Below are 20,277 nucleotides of genomic sequence, written 5' to 3'. Positions count from 1 at the left end.
TTTTTTTTTGAGACAGAGTTTCACTCTTGTTACCCCGGCTGGAGTGCAATGGCGCGATCTCGGCTCACCGCAACCTCCGCCTCCTGGGTTCGGGCAATTCTCCTGCCTCAGCCTCCTGAGTAGCTGGGATTACAGGCACGCGCCACCATGCCCAGCTAATTTTTTTGTATTTTTAGTAGAGACGGGGTTTCACCATGTTGACCAGGATGGTCTCGATCTCTTGACCTCGTGATCCACCCGCCTCGGCCTCCCAAAGTGCTGGGATTACAGGCTTGAGCCACTGTGCCCGGCCCTTTTTTTTTTTTTTTTTGAGACAGTCTCTGTCGGCCAGGCTGGAGTGCAGCGGTGCGATCTCGGCTCACCGCAACCTCCGTCTCCCAGGTTCAGGCGATTCTCCTGCCTCAGCCTCCTGAGTAGCTGGGATTACAGGCACGTGCCACCACGCCTGGCTAATTTTGTTTTTGTAGTTTTAGTAGAGATGGGGATTTCACTATGTTAGCCAGGGTGGTCTTGATCTCTTGACCTTGTGATCTGCCTGCCTTGGCCTCCCACAGTGCTGGGATTACAGGTGCGGGCCACCGCGCCCGGCCATTAAGTGCATTTTTCATAGAGGTCCGTCCAGCGTAGACACCTTGAGGGTTGGACACAAGCGCTTTTCTCAGTTTTGTTGTGACCATGCCATTCGTGTTTCCTTTCCAGCGGACACGTGCCCCCCAGTTCAATTTTCTTGACATCTTCCCAAAAGTCACCTGCAGGCCTCCCAAAGAGGTGATTGACATGGAGCTGAGTCCCCAGAGGAGTGACGCTGAGCCTGGAATGGATGAGTTGGAGTTCTGCAGCGAGGCTTTCCAAAGACCTTACCAGTATTTAAAACGGTTCCATCAAAACCAAAACCTAGACACGTTTCGGTACCAAGAAGGCTCAGTCGAAGGCAACCCAGGGGAATGCCTGCAGCATCTCCTCATTTACTGCGGGGTCATCAACCCATCCTGGTCAGAGCTTCGGAACTTTGCCCGGTTCCTAAATTATCAGCTCAGAGATTGTGAGGCCTCTCTCTTCTGCAATCCGAGTTTCATTGGTGACACACTGAGGGGCTTCAAGAACTTTGTGGTGACCTTCATGATCTTTATGGCAAGAGATTTTGCCACACCAACACTCCACACCTCTGACCAAAGCCCGGGGAAGCACACAGTCACCATGGATGGGGTCAGGGAAGAGGACCTGGCTCCCTTCTCTCTCCGGAAGAGGTGGGAGTCAGAACCTCACCCGTACGTTTTCTTCAATGACGACCACACCTCCATGACGTTCATAGGCTTCCATCTCGAGCCTAACAGCCATGGCGGTGTGGACGCCATCAATCACTTGACGAGGGAGGTCATCAAGAGAGACGTCATGACCATGGACCTGTACAAGGGGCTGCTGCTGCAGAGGGTGCCATTCAATGTCGACTTTGATAGACTGCCCAGACACGAGAAACTTGAGAGGCTCTGCCTGGCCCTAGGGATCCACTGGGCCATTGACCCTGATGACACGTATGAGCTCACGACAGACAACATGCTGAAGATCCTCGCCATCGAGATGCGCTTCCGGTGCGGGATCCCCGTTATCATCATGGGAGAAACCGGCTGTGGGAAAACCAGGCTGATTAAATTCCTTAGTGACCTGCGTCGTGGCGGTGCCAACGCTGACACCATCAAGCTGGTCAAGGTGCACGGAGGGACGACCGCTGACATGATCTACTCCAGAGTCTGGGAGGCCGAAGACATGGCCTGCTCCAATCAGGCCCACCATCAGTTGGACACCATCTTGTTTTTCGACGAAGCCAACACAACAGAAGCCATAAGCTGTATCAAAGAAGTCTTGTGTGACCATACAGTGGACGGCCAGCCCCTGGCCGAGGACTCCGGCCTGCATATCATAGCCGCTTGCAACCCGTACCGGAAGCACTCCGAGGAGATGGTCTGCCGTTTGGAGTCAGCGGGTCTGGGCTACAGGGTTAGTGCAGAGGAGACGGCCGACAGGCTGGGCTCCATTCCGCTGAGGCAGCTGGTGTACCGGGTGCACGCTCTGCCCCCAAGCCTGGTTCCTCTGGTGTGGGACTTTGGACAGCTGAGTGACACAGCGGAAAAGCTCTATATCCAGCAGATTGTCCAGAGACTGGTTGACTCCATCAGCCTGGATCAAAACGAGACCCGCATGATCATAAACGTCCTCTGCGCCTCTCAGGGTTTCATGAGGAGTAGAGAAGATGAATGCGGCTTTGTCAGCCTCCGGGACGTGGAGCGCTGCGTGAAGGTTTTCAGGTGGTTCCACGCGCACAGCGCCATGCTCTTACCGCAGCTGAACGCTTTTCTGTCCAAGTCCAGCGCCAGCAAAAATCACATTGAGCAGAGAGACCCTGTCCTCTGGTCCCTGATGCTGGCCATCGGGGTGTGTTACCACGCCTCTTTGGAAAAGAAAGACTCGTATCGGAAAGCCGTTGCCAGGTTCTTTCCGAAACCATATAACGACAGCCGGCTGCTTCTGGACGAAATCACGCGGGTACAGGACGTTTTTCTGGACGGCGTGCCTCTGAGGAGGACCATCGCCAAGAATCTGGCCTTGAAGGAGAACGTCTTCATGATGGTCGTCTGCATCGAGCTGAAGATCCCCCTCTTCCTGGTGGGGAAGCCCGGCAGCTCCAAGTCCCTCGCCAAGACCATCGTGGCCGACGCCATGCAGGGACCGGCCGCCCACTCTGATCTGTTCCGCAGCCTGAAGCAGGTCCACCTGGTGTCGTTCCAGTGCAGCCCGCACTCCACCCCGCAGGGCATCATTGGCACCTTCCGCCAGTGCGCCCGCTTCCAGCAGGGGAAGGACCTGCAGCAGTACGTCTCTGTGGTGGTGCTGGATGAGGTGGGGCTGGCAGAGGACTCGCCCAAGATGCCCCTGAAGGCTCTGCACCCGCTGCTGGAAGACGGATGCATCGAGGATGACCCCGCCCCCCACAAAAAGGTCGGCTTTGTGGGCATCTCCAACTGGGCTCTTGACCCTGCCAAGATGAACCGGGGTATCTTCGTGTCGCGTGGCAGCCCCAACGAGAGAGAGCTCATAGAGAGCGCCAAGGGCATCTGCTCCTCAGACAGCCTCGTCCTGGACCGCGTCCAAGGGTACTTCGCGTCCTTTGCTAAAGCCTATGAGACGGTGTGCCGGAGCCAGGACAAGGAGTTCTTCGGGCTTCGTGACTACTACAGCCTCATCAAAATGGTCTTTGCCACAGCAAGGGCTTCCAATAAAAAGCCTTCCCCGCGAGAGATTGCGCACGCTGTCCTAAGGAACTTCAGCGGCAAGGATGACATCCACGCTCTGGACATCTTTCTGGCCAATCTGCCTGAGGCCTTGAGCTCAGAGGAAGTCAACCCGGTGCAGCTGATCAGACAGAACATCTTCGGGCCCTCTCAGATGGGGCCGGGCGGACAGCTGGAAGATGGTGAGTCCCGTTACTTGCTCGTGCTGACCAAAAACTACGTGGCGCTGCAGATCCTGCAGCAGACTGTCTTCGGGGAGGACCAGCAGCCGGAGATTATTTTTGGTTCTGGTTTCCCCAAAGACCAAGAGTACACCCAGATCTGCAGAAACATCAACCGCGTGAAGATCTGCATGGAAACGGGCAAGATGGTGGTGCTTCTCAACCTGCAGAACCTCTACGAGAGCCTCTACGACGCGCTCAACCAGTACTACGTCCGCCTCGGCGGCCAGAATTACGTGGATCTCGGTCTGGGGACCCACCGTGTCAAATGTCGGGTTCACCCCAACTTCCGCCTGATAGTCATCGAAGAGAAAGAGGTCGTATACAAACACTTCCCTATCCCCCTCATTAACCGGCTGGAGAAGCACTATCTGGATATCAGCACGGTGCTGGTGAAATGGCAGAAGCACATGGTGGAGGAGCTCCGTGCTTGGGTGGAGAAGTTCGTCAATGTCAAAGCAGAGCAGTTCCTGGACAGGCACAAATACAGCCCCTCTGACGTCTTCATCGGCTACCACTCGGACGCCTGCGCCTCCGTGGTGCTGCAGGTCATAAAGAGGCAGGGTCCCCGGGCCTTGACGGAGGAACTTTACCAGCAGGTGTCCGGGGAGGCCAAGTGGATTCTGCTGAACTGTGCCACGCCCGACGCTGTCGTCCGGCTGAGTGCTTCTTTGCTGGACTCGTTCACGGCGGAGTCGCTGGCACATGAGTACTTCTACAAACAGAGGCACAACTCCTTCGCGGATTTCCTTCAGGAGCACCTGCAGGCCACAGACCCGGCGTGCCACGCCGTCTTCACAGAGGTGATTGTGTTTCTGCACTTGCATCCCATCCTCTGTCACCCAAGAGTCCTAAACCCCTAGTGTCAGGATTCAGGATTCTTCCCCAGGTAGTGGCTAGGGGATCCTGCATGGAGATGCTGAGACCAGACACTGGGCTGTCTCCTCTGTGGTAGGTGTGGAGAGCCAAGTATCTATGTAGGTCTAGTTAACAAAGGGCTGAGAGCCTGCGTCTGTGCAGTGCGCCATGCTGGTGACAGCACCATACGCCATGTTCACACCAACAAATGAAGTACCACGTTCCAGGACTGGGCCAGGGTCACTGGGGATGCACAGATGAATTTGCAGCCCTTGTCCTTTGTTAGCACACAGGGAGCATGGAGAGGCTAGCACGTCAACAGATCCCATCAATATCATAGATAGATGCTGTGCTTAGAGGCAGAGAGGAGCAGTGCAGATCAGGATGCGAGGTCAGATGAGACGCTCTTCAGGAGAGGCTCTGCATGCAGTGGGGAAGGGTGGCTGGGAAGGGGCTGTAGGCAGAGGCCCTGCTGTGGGCAGGCAGCACCATCTGTGCAGAGCCGCTGACAGAGCTTAGAGTTCAAGGCTGTGAGTGCTGATATAGGGGGATGAGGTGCAGCTAGAGAACTGGCGGAGGGCCTCAGCGTCCCCGAGGAGCCACGTCTCAGCCGTATGGGGTGGGCCCTGGAGGCACGCGTGCCCCCCTGCCTGGGTGAAGGGAGTCTGATGAAAGGCTGTTGTGGAAAGGACGGGCTGGTGGGGAGGCCGCTGGAACGGTACAAAGGAGAGGAGCCGATGGAACCAAGAGATACGTAGGAGGCAAGTTGTCAGGGCCAGCACCGGCACCCGGTGGGGCATGGGGGGTGGAGAGGTCTGGGGCAACTCCCCGGGTTCCTCCTTAGATGAGTGGACGTTGCTTCGTCATGACAGATAACCCAGGAACGGACAGCAGGTTTTGGGGGGCCAGTGGTGATGTCCACTGGGGACAGGCTTTGGTGTCTTGTGCATGCAGTTGGATGTAGGGATCTGAGCTCGGTGCTGAGGCCGGGCTGGGAGGCGGGGATTCCTGGGCCAGAGCAGCAAGCCTTGAGGAACGTTTTGGCTTGCACTGCGATGGGGGAGTGACCTGTGGGACAGGAGCACTGCTGACATCTGGGGGAAGGGGGCCACACCAACCACCAACTCCATCTGAAAGCATGAAGCCAGATTATAAGAAGCAACGGTATTCGTGCTCAGTCCTAAGGGATCATGAGAATCTCAAGTAGGGACCAAGCAGTCAGAGCCCAGGCATCTAGGGAGGAGAAGGCGGCAGAGACCCCGGCTTCTAGGGACGAGGAGAAGGCGGCAGAGACCCCGGCTTCTAGGGAGGAGGAGAAGGCGGCAGAGACCCCGGCTTCTAGGGAGGAGGAGAAGGCACCCTTGGGGCAGAGTGGAGTCTTCTCTCCGATGCCTTTGGCCCTCCCCGCAGGGCCTCCCATCCCACGCTGCCTTGTTTTGGGAAATTCCTTTGGGTCTGGATTCTGTGCCGTCCTGTGGCAACTGCACAGCACTGGACATCCACAGGTTTCTAGGATCTGTCTGCACCTAGCAGACTTGCAACCTTTCCTTGAATTCTGGCAAGTAATTTGCATTTTCTAACTTTGTAGATCACCACTTTCTCCAGGCTGCTAACAAGTCACGACTGTGAAATTTTACAATCGGAGGTCATGGGCAGGGCTCCAAAACCCACACTCCTGTGGCTGCAGCAGTTTGACACTGAGCTCTCATTCCTCAAAGAAGTCCGGTGAGGCTCCCCACCTTCCCCGCCCTCTCCCTCCCCAGCCGCGGCCACGTGGCTTCTGCGTGGTGACGGTGCCAAGGCCGGTTAATGAGCACTGCCATCCCGACACTGTGAAATCGATCCTTGTTAAATTGCTCCCAGCGTCCCTCTCATCTCCATCATCTTCTGCAGTGCGGTGCCTGGCCAAACACCCCCCTCTGACAGCACTGCCCTCGGACCTAGTTAGGAGGCATTCATTGGGTTTTCTCCCTGGACTGTCTGTTCTTACAGAAGAAAATCCAGCCTGAGTAGCTGTTTCTTTGTAGCTTTTATGTTTCCCATCACTTTAGGGAATTTTGTTATCCATTTTTTAAGACCAAGAACTCCCTTGAATAACTTCGCTTTTCTTTCAGAAACTGTTTAACGGACAGAGCCAAATGTAAAATCCTCATTATTCAGACAGACTTTGAAGATGGAATCCATAGCGCCCAGCTCATCGCCTCAGCTAAGTATGTTTTTAGTATTTTTCTTAGAAACTATGTAAAAAACTCAAAATGTAGGAGATCCTAGAGAATTTCTTCCTTGAAAACAGTATTGTGTCATAATCAATACAGAAATAAAAATAAGAACAATTCTTCCCCCGCCTCATTCCCCAAATGTGAATTAGAGAAACTGAAGAAAGAGACAAAAAGAAAAGGCCAGTAACATTATAAAAACAGTGAACTGGGCCTGGGCAACACAGAACAAGACCTCATTCCTAAAAAAATAAAATTATTAGCCATCTGCACTGCACCTGTAGTCCCAGCTAGTCAGAAGGCTGAGGTGGGAGGATCGCTTGAGCCTGGGAGCTCAACGCTGCAGTGAACTACGAGGGCACCACTGCACTCCAGCCTGCGGGCCAGAGCGAGAGCCTGTCCTCCCCCAAAAAAACTGAAATGCAAGAGGTGAAAATAATTATAAATAATGGAATATTAGGCCGGGCACAGTGGCTTACACCTGTAATCCCAGCACTTTGAGAGGCCAAGGTGGGTAGATCATGGGGTCGGGAGTTCAAGACCAGCCTGACCAAGATGGCGAAACCCCATCTCTACTAAAAAATATAAAAATTAGCCGGGTGCAGTGGCAGCCACCTGTAATCCCAGCTACTCAGGAGGCTGAGGCAGGAGAATCGCTTGAACCTTGGTGACAGAGCTTGCAGTGAGCCGAGATCATGTCACTGTACTCCAGCCTGGGGGAGAGTGAGCCTCCGTCTCAAAAAAAGGATATAAAACGATGCCTTTGAAGCCTGTGTTTGTAGACATGTTTTAACAGGTAATTATTAATTTTGAATTATACAATTTGAATTTGTTTTGAGTTCGAAGATGGTAACAGTAGTTAAATGCTTGTATCCCTTTTCAATGAATATTTTTATAGTGTTGGTAGGGGAAGTCTGATACTCTTAGAATTAACTGTGCTCCTTTATTACTAAAGTAAAAGTGATTTCTGGACTTGACGAAGCATTGGATGCCATATTTCATTTCGTGGCTTAGCTCTCAATTAGGAACTGGCTTTGGCCATTGGTCATCTGAAGGGAACTGCATTGCGCACAGAACTCTTTCTTGAAATGGAAAGGTCAGCTGGGTACAGGGGCTGTTTCCTGTAGTCCCAGCTACTTGGGAAGCAGAGGCAGGAGGATCATTTGAGGCCAGGAGTTTGGGCCCAGCCTGGGTAACATAGCAAGACCCCCATTGCTTAAGAAAAAACACGGAATGGAAAGTTCAGCTAGCCTCACCCTTAGCTGCACCAGGGCAGGCCCACTGAGGAGTGCAAGATAGGGTTTCTGGTCGATAAAGCAAGGCCACTTCAAAGCAGAGGACGTAGGAACGGGGAAGAAGATGAGCCTACTCAGAGATTTCTCATCGCCTTGTAAGAGAAGAAATCATGATTGGCCAGGCGCGGTGGCTTGCACCTGTAATCCAGCACTTTGGGAGGCTGAGGCAGGTGGATCCCGAGGCAGGCGGATCACGAGGTCAAGAGATCAAGACCATCCTGGCCAACATGGTGAAACCCCGTCTCTACTAGAAATATAAAATTAGCCAGGTGTGGTGGCGTGCACCTGTAGTCTCAGTTACGTGGGAGGCTGAGGCAGGAGAATTGCTTGAACCCGGGAGGCAGAGGTTGCAGTGAGCCGAGATTGCGCCACTGCACTCCAGCCGGGCAACAGAGCGAGACTCCATGTCAAAAAAAAAGTGGGGGGAGGAGAGAGAAGAAATGGTGATGGCAGGGGGTCTGAAGTTTATGTGAAGCTCATCAGAATGGGTGGCTGAGGGACTGAGCCAACAGCTCTGAGAACACCCTTCCTCAGCTGCACAACTTTTTTTTTTTTTTTTTTTTTTTTTAAACGAGGTATTTTTTTTTCTTTAAATAGGTACTCTGCTATAAATGAAATCAACAAAATACAAGACAGCGGGGACCGTATCTTCGTCTATTTCATCACCAAACTGTCCCGGATGGGAAGTGGGACAGCCTATGTGGGCTTCCATGGAGGTGAGACCAGAACACCAGTTGGTGTATTTATTCAGTAATGTCTGAGCTCTTTCTCATCTGGTGCTATGTCATACAAGTCTGAAATTAGAATCTTAATGTTAACCTCAACAGTATTCTTTCCAGATGTAATTAGATTTCTTACCACTGATTACTGTAAAAAACACAAATCCTGGCTGGATGTGGTGGCTCATGCCTGTAATCCCAGCACTTTGGGAGGCCGAGGCGGGCGGATCACCAGAGGTCAGGAGTTCAAGACCAGGCTGGCCAACATGGAGAAACCCCGTCTCTGCTAAAAATACAAAATGAGCCAGGCGTGGTGGCACGTGCCTGTCATCCCAGCTACTTGGGAGGCCGAGGCAGGAGAATTGCTTGAACCCAGGTGGCAGAGGTTGCGGTGAGCTGAGACGGTGCTGCTGTACTCCAGCCCGGGCAACAAGAGCAAAACTCCATCTCAGAAAAACAAAACAACAACAAAAAAACACGCACCCTGGGCCTGGAGGCTGCAGCGTACAGCCTTTCCTGGACTGACTTGCGGGCAAGCTCCTCACCTCTTAGCAAGTGGGTTGCACACAGCAGAGACCCCTACTCCCGACAGACACTGTCAGGAATGCACCAATATGTCTGTTTGGTGGGGAGGGAGGGAGGGGTCAGGCTAGCTGAGATCTGTTGTTCCGAGGAATTGCTACCAGCTATTGATTACGTGGAAAAACTGGTATTCCAGAAATAGGAAAGTAAGTCTATTCAAATAACTTTCTGGATAATGGAAGGCAGACCTTGGCAGTGTCCCCAATGCCTCACTAACTGTGATACAGCAAATACAGCAACTCACGGGTGAAGGAGCCACAGGCCTGTCCACATGTCCTTCCCACGCCTGTCCCTGCAGGTCTCACCGTGACTGTTTATGTTGAAGTTGTTGATATGCGTAGAATGGCTCAGGTGGTTTCTGTGCAGGCCCATTCCAGGGTTTTGCCTTCAGGGTGCCAATCATTCATTTAGCAGTGAGGTAATGACAAGCCAGGGTGTGCAGTGTCCCTGCGTAGGGCTGAGAAGCAGCCGGAAGAGATACGAGATGGTTCTGGATGGCTTTGCTCTTCACAGGGCTGTGGCAGGCTGTGCACATTGACGACCTCCGGAGATCCACCGTCATGGTTTCGGATGTGACCAGGCTGCAGAGTGTCACCATCAGCCAGCTGTTCGCACCCGGAGAGGAGTGTGAGTCATGAGGCGGAGCCTCTGTGGGTGCCGGCAGTGGAAGGGCAGGTGGTAGGTGTGGAGGGTGGTGTGGACATGGCACTAAGGAGGGGCAGGGCCACTGTGCTTTTGTCCCTCAGCAGGAGCTCGGGGACACATCTGCAGAACTGACAGGTGGCTCATCATGGAGCCCCAGGGCCCAGCAGGTGTGCGTTCCACAGGCTGAGGCAGAGCTCTGTGAGCAGGCCAGCCATGGAAGTGAGTGCCTAGAACTCACCGGAGCCCAGGCTGGAAGGAAGTGGCAGCCCTGGGGCCGACCTTCATGACCATGAGCTCTCTCCGGGGGACCCACCACCAGAGCTGGGGCCAGGGCAGCCTGCACTCTTGGAGCCTGAGCACGCAGACTCCCAGGTGGTGCCGCTGCCAGTGCCGTGCCATCTTCCGAGTGGTGATGCGATCACGTTTGCTTTGACTGCAGTGGGCTCGGGACACTGGACAGAAGACGGCCATGAGGAGGCGATGGAGACGGATCCCAGCACGTCGGGGCCAGCGGCAGAGGAGGCCATGGAAACAGAAAGCTCTGAGAAGGCGGACGAGGAGACGTCTGGGCTCGGAGGCGGTGATGTAAGTCCCGGTTCCCGGGGCCTCCGCTTGTGCTGTGTCTTTGCGCTTTTGCACTGGGAGCTGGAGGAGCCGCCGCAGCTGTGCAGGGGTGAGGATGGCGCCTCACTTCCCTCATGCAGCCACAGTCTCGTTGCTGGTTACTGGGGGTCAAGGGCATCAGCACCGGCAGTTTCGGGGGCGCGGGGTCGGCGTCTCTTCTTTGCCTGTGAAGCCTGCCCTCTCTGCTGTTTGGGTGCTGCACTGAGACCCTCATCGCCTGGGGGTGGTTTGGCTTTTACCCACTGTGTAAGTGGCAGAAACAGATGGCCCGACTGTCTCCACCGACAGGGGCAGATCCTGGACACCACCAGGCTGCTGAGGAGCTGTGTGCAGAGTGCCGTGGGCATGCTCAGGGACCAGAACGAGAGCTGCACGCGCAACATGCGGAGGGTGGTGCTCCTCCTGGGCCTCTTCAACGAGGACAGCGCGGGCAACGGTAGGAGCCGCCTGCCCTTCTCGCCCCTGCCCCAGCCAGCGTGGGCTCTTCCTGAGGAGCGGGCATCATCCTCTCAGGTTTCTGTGTCGCAGCAGAAGCAGTGACACAGTGGAAATCTAAGCGTATCTCTCAGATTTTGCTCTAGAATCCGCCGGGTCAAAGGACTTCCCTTCCCCGGGGGAGTGGGTCAAAAGCACCATGGAGCCGACAGCCCAGCCATGGCCATGCTGAAAGTCCGTCTCTGCTTTTGCCCAGCTTGTTTCTTGCAGGTGTCCAAGAAGCGCCTCAATGTCCTTTTGAAGAAGCAAGAAGACAGCCAGTTCCACCTTCTGAAGGAGTGGGTGGCGAGGGAAGCCTCCAACCAGGACGCCCTCCAGGAGGCGGGCACATTCAGGTACCGTGACTAACGGAAGCAAGGAGGGGCTCCAGTCTGGTGGCAGCATGGGGACCACACAGGGATCTCTCCATCCACGCCATGGGGACCTGCCTGCAGGGATCTCTCCATCCGTGCCATGGGGACTGAGATGTTTCTTTCTAAACCTCTCAGCCATTCAAAGCTGTCATTTTTCCCCCAAGAAGCAGACAGGACATCTGGACGGTGGCCATATACGGGGTGCTGGCCTCTTCCCTCTGCTGTTCTGTGTGCTTACAGGTTTTCATACTAAAAACTGAAATAGAACATCTGTTCGTAGAGTAGAGCATTGACTGACATTTAGGTTAGAAACCGTAGAAAGGGCTGGTGTTTTCAGTTATGAAGTTGAAATGATGTGCAGGGCGGGAGGGGACAGGTGTTATTTTCCGGTCCTGCTGTTTGAAGAATGATCATGGCAAAACCAGGACTCAGCAGTACCATTAAAGGCTATGGGTCTTTTTCTGTCACCTGTGGGACTGACCCATGATAACCTTGGATGTGGCCGTGTGTCATAGAGGAAGGAGGGGTGCTCTGGGCCCTAAACGGAGGGTCTCTAAGACAGGCTGTCATACCTCCTGGCTGGCAGTGTAAGAAACCAGTGACTATGATTTGGGCCCAGTTTTCTCATCTCTAAAAGACCACGGGACTCCTCCATGAGTCCCTTCCAGGTCCAAGCTTCTGTGCTGGTGATGGGTTCGCGTTGGGTGTGATCTGCGGGAGGGAACATGAAGAAGAAGCAGAGTTAACGCGAATGGGGCTTACGGACGCCTTCATGAGCAGAGATTTTCTGTTTCTACTTAAAGTTACCCTTTGTTTCCTTCTCACACCTTCTGAAGGGATTTTTAGGAGATCAGAAATATTTTCATTTCCCTCAGTTCCTCCTTGTGGATTCTGTTGATGCTTTTTTTTTTTTTTTAAACGGAGTCTCACTCTGTTGCCCAGGCTGGAGTGCAGTGGCCTGATCTCGGCTCACTGCAACCTCCACCTCCTGGGTACAAGCGATTCTCCTGCCCCAGCCTCCTGAGTAGCTGGGATTACAGGCACCCACCACTATGCCCGGCTAATTTTTGTATTTTTAGTAAAGATGGGGTTTCACCATGTTGGTCAGGCTGGTCTGGAACTCCTGACCTCAAGTGATCCACTTGCTTCAGCCTCCCGAAGTGCTGGGATGGCAGGTGTGAGCCGCCTCAGCCAGCCTACTGATGCTTTTTAATCCCTGACTCCACTCCCTGGGACCAGCCCTGAGGCACGGAACCTCCTCAGTCTGCTCTTCCCCACTTTGCTGTTGGCACAGCAGTAGGCCTGGTTCCGCTGCATTCCGTGGTCACCCGAGAGGCCTGCACAGCCGGGGTGGAATCAGGCTCAGCAGCTCTCGCCCCTCCCAGTGCTAAGAATAGAGGTTCTATTTCAGTTTTTATTATGAAAACCTGTAAACACACAGACAAATTTATTTTGGTCTCTTCATCTGTATTAAAAGGTTTTTAAAACATTTATTTGTTCCAAACAAATTGTCATTATTTATTTATAGAAGCTTGATGACTTGTTCTGAAAAAATAGTTATGTACAAAAATTATACAGCCTTGCAAAAAATAAAGCAGATAGGTGCAGTGGCTCACACCTGTAATCCCAACACTTTGGGAGGCTAAGGTGGGAGGATTGCTTGATCCCAGGAGTTTCAGACTAGTCAGCTGGGGCAACATAGTGAGACCCCATCTCAACAAAAAATAAAATTAAATTTAAAAATTAGCTAAGTGTGGCGGTGCTGGGCATGGTGGTCCTTTCTACTCGTAAGGCTGAGGGGAGACTGAGGGGGGAGGATTGTTTGAGCCCAGGTATTCAAGGTTACAACGATCTATGATTGTGCCACTGCACTGCAGCCTGGGTGACAGCGAAACCCTGCCTCAAATATACATGTTTCAGTAACAACAATAAAAGTAAAGCAAACACCGCTTCACCCTTTCAGTAACCTCATTGCAGTTTATTCCATGTGGAATTAAGTTCCATCCCGGCTCTGCCTCTAATCTTAGACATTTTAGTGAGTCTGTTTTTCTAGTACTTAAAAATGATGAAAATTTCATTGCCATAGCTAGAGTGTGGTAATCAGTAGAGTAGGTGTTTGGGAATGCTCAGAAAGGACCAAAATATCCAAAGATGGCAGCCCTTGCTGTGGTCCTCTGAGCCATGGTGGCATCTTCCCTGTGTAGGCACACGCTCTGGAAGCGGGTACAAGGTGCTGTGACCCCCCTGCTGGCGAGCATGATCTCCTTCATCGACAGAGACGGCAACCTTGAGCTACTGACCAGGACAGGGACTCCGCCCTGGGCAAGAGACCTTTGGATGTTTATTTTCAGTGACATGAAGCTTCTGAACATTCCTCTTGTGATGAATAACTTGAGGTGAATGGAAGACTCTTTTCACAGGGAGGGAAACTCTGAACACAGCAGCGCCCAGATATGCCCTCCCAAGTGCTGCAGGAAACGCAGCCCCCACTTCCAGAGCAGCACTAACGTGGGCACTTTCTGCAGTATCAGCAGCAAGTTCGGCCAGGCACGTGGCTCACGTCTGTAATCCCAGCACTTGCACTTTGGGAGGCCGAGGTGGGGAGACCATCCTGGCCAACACCGTGAAACCCCGTCTCTACTAAAAATACAAAAAGTAGCTGGGCGTGGTGGTACATGCCTGTAGGCCCAGCTACTTGGGAGGCAGAGGCAGGAAAATCGCTTGAACCCAGGAGGCAGAGGTTGCAGTGAGCTGAGATCACGCCACTGCTCTCCAGTCTGGGCAACAAAGCAAGACTCCATCTTGAAAAAAGGAAGTTTACAAAGCTCCCAGAAATCTTTATCTGCACCCTCATTTCCCCGCTTTCAGAGCACCGGTTCTAGTCAGACCCAGCGTGGTGTGGCAGGGAGAAGCCGCGCTTGGAAGAGCTGTGTGATCTGCGGCCCTCCCCCATCCCTCATTCCCTGGGGGAGCTGCCCAGCCCCATCCCCTTCCCTAGGCCTGATGCTGTGGAGCTCAGGCTCAGCTCCCAACAGCTTCCTCCTTGGCTTTCAGGGGTTTCAATTCTGGATGCAGGTTAAGAATATAGAAATAAATGTGCCCAGGCTTGGCGGCTCATGCCTATAACCCCAGAACTTTAGGAGGGTGAGGCGGGAAAGTTCCTTGAGCCCAGGGGTTCAAGACCAGCTTGGGCAACGCAGTGAGACTCCGCCAGTACAGAAAAATTTTAAAATTAGCCAGGCGTGATGTGGCGCGCACCTGCAGTCCCAGCTGCTCTGGAAGCTAAGTGGGAGGATTGCTTGAGCCCAGTAGTTTGAGGTGAGCTATGATCACTCTGCTCGCTGCACTCCAGGCTGGGTGACAGAGAACCCGTCTCAAAAAAAAAAAAGGAAGAAAGAGAGAAAGGGAGGGAGGGAGGGAGGAGGAGAGAGAAAGAGGAGAGAAAAAGAAAGGGAGGGAGAGGGAGAGAGAGAAAGAAGAGAGAGAAAAAAGGAAGGAAGGAAGGAAGGAAGGAATTTCAGTTGCCAGTAGAAACACTTGTGTAGAAGGCAAGGAGCTACTGCTGTGGTTACAAATCATCAAAGGGTAGGTTCAGGAACCCGAGGACTGAGTTCCGCCTGAGATTCCGGGCAACACACTTGACGTGTCTGCCTTGGTTTGTTTCTGTTTTGTCTGTAAAACGAAGATTGCATGAGGGAGTCCCCCGGGCCTGGACTGTGAAATAGGTCAGCGCTGTCTGCCTGGCATGTTGGCCCCCCTGTTTTGAGGCTGGGGAGGAGCTGGAGTCAGTGGTGGATCCTGTCTTGTGTTTCGAGGGGCGCCTCCCAACCCATCTTCCTGTCACTCCCCTTATTGCAGACGTCAAGGTGAGATGGCCTACATCGTGGTGCAGAACCACATGAACCTTTCAGAGAACGCGTCCAACGATGTCCCGTTCAGCTGGAGAATCAAGGACTATCTGGAGGAGCTGTGGGTCCAGGCCCAGTACCTCACGGATGTGGAAGGTGAGGCCGCCTCAGAACAGGTCAGATTCCGCACAGCTCAATCACAACGGGGTTGCCCGACAGTGAAAGCAGATGGGTGGCTACCATCGCAAGGTGAATTTTGGAGTTTTTAAGTTTCCACACTTTGTGCAGTAGCATCCAATTTATGTAACCATCATTTTAAAGTTTCTGCTGAAGGAGGGAGAGGCCCCAGCAGGGACCAGGAGGCTTCTGGTCCTATGGCAGCAGGACTGTCACCTCTATCAGCTGGTCGTTCCCATTCTGGGGCTTCTCAGACTTGGGCACTGGACTCAGGAGATGACCCCAGTGGAGGCATTCTCAGAAGGCCCGGGTGCCCGGAGCATCCCCTACTCACAACTGCCCCATCAGGAGGCACCTCCCAGCAGTGTCTCCAGAGTCAGCCCACACGTGGTGCTGGCCCCCAAGGGTAATGCAACACTTTTGGAAAAGTCATCTTTCGTACATGAAATAACCTTTTCCATGTTTACCTATCGGACCATTTGGAAGACTCAAGGTGGCCCCCTTTTCTAGGTCACCATTCTGCCCCTTTTTCTGAACAAACTCAAAGCAGTCTCCCGCCTCAGGAGCATGGCCCCTTCTCGGGACAATACCCTGACTGACCCTGTGATGGCATGCGAATTGGGGGCCGCACCCGCCCTCTAGAAGCCAGATCTTTCTGGCTTGTGTAGTCTGTGACCCCAGCCCCTGAGAAGCAGCCCACTCGTTCCTGACTGACTCGGCCCCAGGGGTTCCTGAAGCACGCCATGACTTACAGCCATGCAACGCACAACTCATCTTATCTCAGGGTGTTCTCTTTGGGGCTAGCTTGGCTGTCTCTGACCTAAATTTGACGCCGCTTCTGCTTTCCTTTTATGCCACTGGAAAACTATCCTAGGCTGGGCACAGTGGTTCACACCTGTAATCCCAGCACTTTGGGAGGCCAAGGCAGGCAGAACATCTGAGGTCAGGAGTTTGAGACAAGCCTGACCAATATGGTGAAAGCCCATCTCTACTAAAAATACAAAAATTAGCCGGGTGTGGTGATGAATGCCTGTAATCCCAGCTACTTGGGAGGCTGAGGCAGGAGAATCACTTGAACCCTGGAGACAGAGGTTGCAGTGAGCCAAGATCACGCCACTGCACTCCAGCCTGGGTGACAGACTGAGACTCCATCTCAAAAAAGAAAAAAGAAAAAACTATCCTAAGTTTCTAGACAGTGATTATTCCTTCAATTCCCCACAAAATCAGGCAGTTGGTGCCCGTTTGTCTATGAGCTCCCATTCAACAAGGCATCTCCTGTTCCTCTTCCCGCCCCCGGGAAACGGAGCGTCCTGGATGCAGGGGAGCGTCAGCACTTAGACGCACTCCAGGCCACTCCTTGGTTTCCTCTGCAGGACTGCCAAAGAGGTTCGTGGAAATCTTTCAGCAGACTCCTCTGGGAAGGTTTCTTGCCCAGCTCCATAGAGAACAGCAGCAGGAACTTCTTCAGTGTTACTGCAAGGACTTCATCCTCTTGACCATGCGCGTATCAACGAGGGAGGAATTAAAGGTGGGTGATTCACTGCTGGCTAAGGGTCAGGCGCGGAGCTTGCAGAGTGGGCCTGGAGGAGACACAGGGACGTTTCTTCAGCCACCTGGAGCTGGTGCTGTGAGGTCTGGGAACAGAACATGGTCTGTGAAGGATGCTGGTGGGGAAAGGGCCACTCAGTCTCCTCTCAGAGCTGCCTGCTCCACCCTCGGCCCACCGCCCAGGGGCTCCAGAAACATGGAGATTTCCACGAACATGAGAAGACCTCCAATTTCCCAGAAATACTTTTTAAATGTTAAGTGTCTATTGAAAAAAAATTAGAGGTAAATATGTAACTAACTCTACAGGGTAAGAATAAGTAAAATTCAATAGAAAGTAATACTTTTGATGACCTAAAAATGTTAAACTTCAGTACACAAAAAAGGAAAGTGACAAATGTGAGAACATCCTTACAGCCAGTATGACTAGAGGTGAATTAAGTCTTCTTGCCGGGCGCGGTGGCTCACGCCTGTAATCCTAGCACTTTGGGAGGCCGAGGCGGGTGGATCACGAGGTCAAGAGATCGAGACCATCCTGGTCAACATGGTGAAACCCCGTCTCTACTAAAAATACAAAACATTAGCTGGGCATGGTGGCGCGTGCCTGTAATCCCAGCTACTCGGGATGCTGAGGCAGGAGAATTGCCTGAACCTGGGAGGTGGAGGTTGTGGTGAGCCGAGATCGTGCCATTGCACTCCAGCCTGGGTAACAAGAGTGAAACTCTGTCTCAAAAAAAAAAAAAGTCTTCTTAGGAATCAATAATACCCTAAGTTTTAAAAAATGAGTAAACATTATAAAACAATTAACAGAGTAATCATATTAACATCCAGAAAACATACGAACAATTTCTTAGCTTTACTCTTAATAGCAAATCAACACAACAGTTTTTAGACATCGTATTTACGAATTTATTTTGCAAAGCTGATTTTTTTTTGAGATGAGTTTCACTCTTTGTTGCCCAAGCTGGAGTGCAGTGGCGCCATCTCAGCTCATTGCAACCTCTACCTCCTGGGTTCAAGCGATTCTCCTGTCTTAGCCTCCCCAGTAGCTGAGATTGCAGGTGCCCATTTTGTATTTTTAGTAGAGATGGGGTTTCATCACGTTTGCCAGGCTGGTCTCGAACACCTGACCTCAAGTGATCCGCCCACCTCAGCCTCCCAGTGTTGGGATTACAGGCGTGAGCTGCCACGCCTGGCCTGGAAAGCTGATTTTTAAAAAGGACAGCTGCCAGTGCTGCAAAGGAAGGGCCAGGCCACACGGCTGACGGTGGTGTGAGCAGCAGGCACCCTGCAGGGCCACCTGGCAGAGCAGTTGAATGCCTCGTTCGATCTGCAGTGCTGACTCTGCCCTGATGCGGACAACGCTTCATTCACAGGGAGGTTGTTTTTAGCTCTGCTTCTAAAAATAAATAGTTGTCCAGAAATACAGGATGGGCAAGTTAAAGTATGGCCACGTGATGGGTTATTGAGCAGCCGTTCAAACAGTTTTTCAAGTATACAAGTGTACTCAGTAATAGAGAAAGTTCACGACGTAAAGAAGACGCGGTGGACCTAACGTGGGATGAGGGAGGAGTGGCAGAACTGGACAGGCGCAGGCCGGGGCAGTAACAGCACGCAGGAGTTGTAATTTCCGCTTTTATGGTTTCCCAATAGTTCTGATTTTCCATGGGAAAGCATACCATTTTTGTCATTTAAAAATAGATTCTAAAAGCTTGTTTGAATCCCAGTTTCTGCAGATGGCTCTGTGGTCCTGCATCCGTGAACTAAAAGTGGCGTCAGAAGTGCCTGAGAAAGAGGTTTCCCTGCCATGGGTGCACCTGGCCTACCAGCGTTTCAGAAGCCGGCTGCAGAACTTCTCCAGAATCCTGACCATCTATCCCCAGGTTCTCCGCAGCCTGATGGAAGCCTCTCAAAACCACGAGCTGGCTGGACATGAGATGGTATGGCCCTCCTCCACCTGCCTTGAGCCAGCATTGGGGTGCTTCCAACTTCACTCTGGGAAGGGAAAGCTTTGGGGCTGTGTTCCAGGTGGAAGACTTCTTCACGAGGCATATACCTCAGCTTAACTCGGAGATGTTAAGAACACAGCTTGTTGACGCTTCCCGTACCCTAGACAATGAAAGATTAGGTTGCAAGCCTGGGACACAAGTATCCATGCAGCTAACAGCCAGGGCCTTTGGCACGTGGAAAACGGGGGCCGGGGCAGTGGGTGGGGGCACTGCTCAGCTATGCCCTGCTGTCCGTCTCCCCAGAACCTGGACGCGTTTGCCGCAATGGCCTGCACCGAGATGCTGACAAGAGACACCCTGAAGCCCAGTCCCCAGGCGTGGCTACAGCTAGTGAAGAATCTTTCCATGCCACTGGAGCTCATCTGCTCCGATGGGCACATGCAAGACAGCGGGACCCTGGCCCAGGCTATCATCAGGGAAGTCAGGTGAGAACCAGATGCCCTCCCCCACTGCTTCATCCAGCACGAACTCACCAGGAGCCTGCCCAGTGCCAGGCTGAGTGAGTGGCATCCTCGTTGTACCCTGGGCTCCTTCGTGGGGACTTGAGTGGCATCCTCATTGTACCCTGGGCTCCTTCGTGGGAGCTGAGTGAGTGGCGCCCTCTTTCGACAGAGTCCACTGGAGTCGGATTTTCTCCACTTCGCTCTTTGTAGAGCATGTGCTCCTGGGAATTGAGAGCCAGGTCCCCGAGTTAAGCAAGCTGGTGACCGAGCACGTCTTCTTACTAGACAAGGTGAGTACCTGGGCTGCCTCAGCACATGCATGGCTCCCCGCTTTTCCAGAAGGAAGAACAGCGCTGACACTGATCTGCAGCTGCGAGCCGCTTTTTTTGGCTTTGACCGTTTTGTCTGGAAGTGGGAAGGAAAGTGATTTTATCACTAGGCCATTACCTTTTCCATGTTTAATTATCTACCCTCTGCTGATTGCTAAGTCAGGGTGTATCATTTAGAAACTATTCCAGGAACTGTGTGCAGAAAGGGACTGATGCAGGAAACATCCTTGTGAAACCCCTGGGAGGGGAGGCCTGGCCTGTTGGGAGTGAGTCCAGAACAGACCAGTAGCCTGGCCATCCGTGGGAGCTGTTACCGTTGCCACGGTCATTGAGACAGGGATGTCAGAGAATGCCACTGGGGTTGGGGCCTTCAAAACAGTGCTGTCAGAAGAACCAAGGGAACAGGAAGCCATGTGCCTGTCCCTCAATACCCTTCATAAAGCTGCTTATGTGGGGCGGTGCCCTGCAGAGCAAAGCCTGCGACCCTACAGTGATGCATCTATATCACAGAGAAACTTCCCATTGGCTCTCAAGCACACATATGCAAGAATGCTGGATACAGGACTGTTAGGAATTGCAGAAAATCTAAATGCCCATTACCCAGCAGACAGGTACAACACAGCACCTAACA

General features: G+C 52.7%; 1 protein-coding gene across 3 annotated transcripts in view; it reads left to right on the top strand.

Moving 5' to 3' along the window:
• The window catches only part of RNF213 (ring finger protein 213), a 117,441-nt gene that overhangs the window by 72,377 nt on the left and 24,787 nt on the right, over positions 1 to 20,277 (top strand). For all 3 annotated transcript variants that reach the window (XM_032241418.1, XM_032241417.1, XM_032241419.1), the window contains 14 exons: positions 700 to 4,311; positions 5,955 to 6,091; positions 6,481 to 6,576; positions 8,475 to 8,593; positions 9,692 to 9,805; positions 10,263 to 10,408; positions 10,736 to 10,883; positions 11,139 to 11,277; positions 13,500 to 13,691; positions 15,154 to 15,299; positions 16,694 to 16,848; positions 18,593 to 18,805; positions 19,118 to 19,299; positions 19,487 to 19,607. In XM_032241418.1, coding sequence (XP_032097309.1) covers positions 700 to 4,311; positions 5,955 to 6,091; positions 6,481 to 6,576; positions 8,475 to 8,593; positions 9,692 to 9,805; positions 10,263 to 10,408; positions 10,736 to 10,883; positions 11,139 to 11,277; positions 13,500 to 13,691; positions 15,154 to 15,299; positions 16,694 to 16,848; positions 18,593 to 18,805; positions 19,118 to 19,299; positions 19,487 to 19,607 — 5,520 coding nt within the window. The remainder of the gene's footprint in view (positions 1 to 699; positions 4,312 to 5,954; positions 6,092 to 6,480; positions 6,577 to 8,474; positions 8,594 to 9,691; positions 9,806 to 10,262; positions 10,409 to 10,735; positions 10,884 to 11,138; positions 11,278 to 13,499; positions 13,692 to 15,153; positions 15,300 to 16,693; positions 16,849 to 18,592; positions 18,806 to 19,117; positions 19,300 to 19,486; positions 19,608 to 20,277) is intronic.

The sequence above is a fragment of the Sapajus apella genome, unplaced genomic scaffold, assembly GCF_009761245.1.
Source record: "Sapajus apella isolate SASKATOON/1434 unplaced genomic scaffold, GSC_monkey_1.0 scaffold48, whole genome shotgun sequence".
NCBI lineage: Eukaryota > Metazoa > Chordata > Mammalia > Primates > Cebidae > Sapajus > Sapajus apella.
Note: the sequence above shows the minus strand (reverse complement) of the source record. Positions and strands in the feature narration are given on the sequence as shown.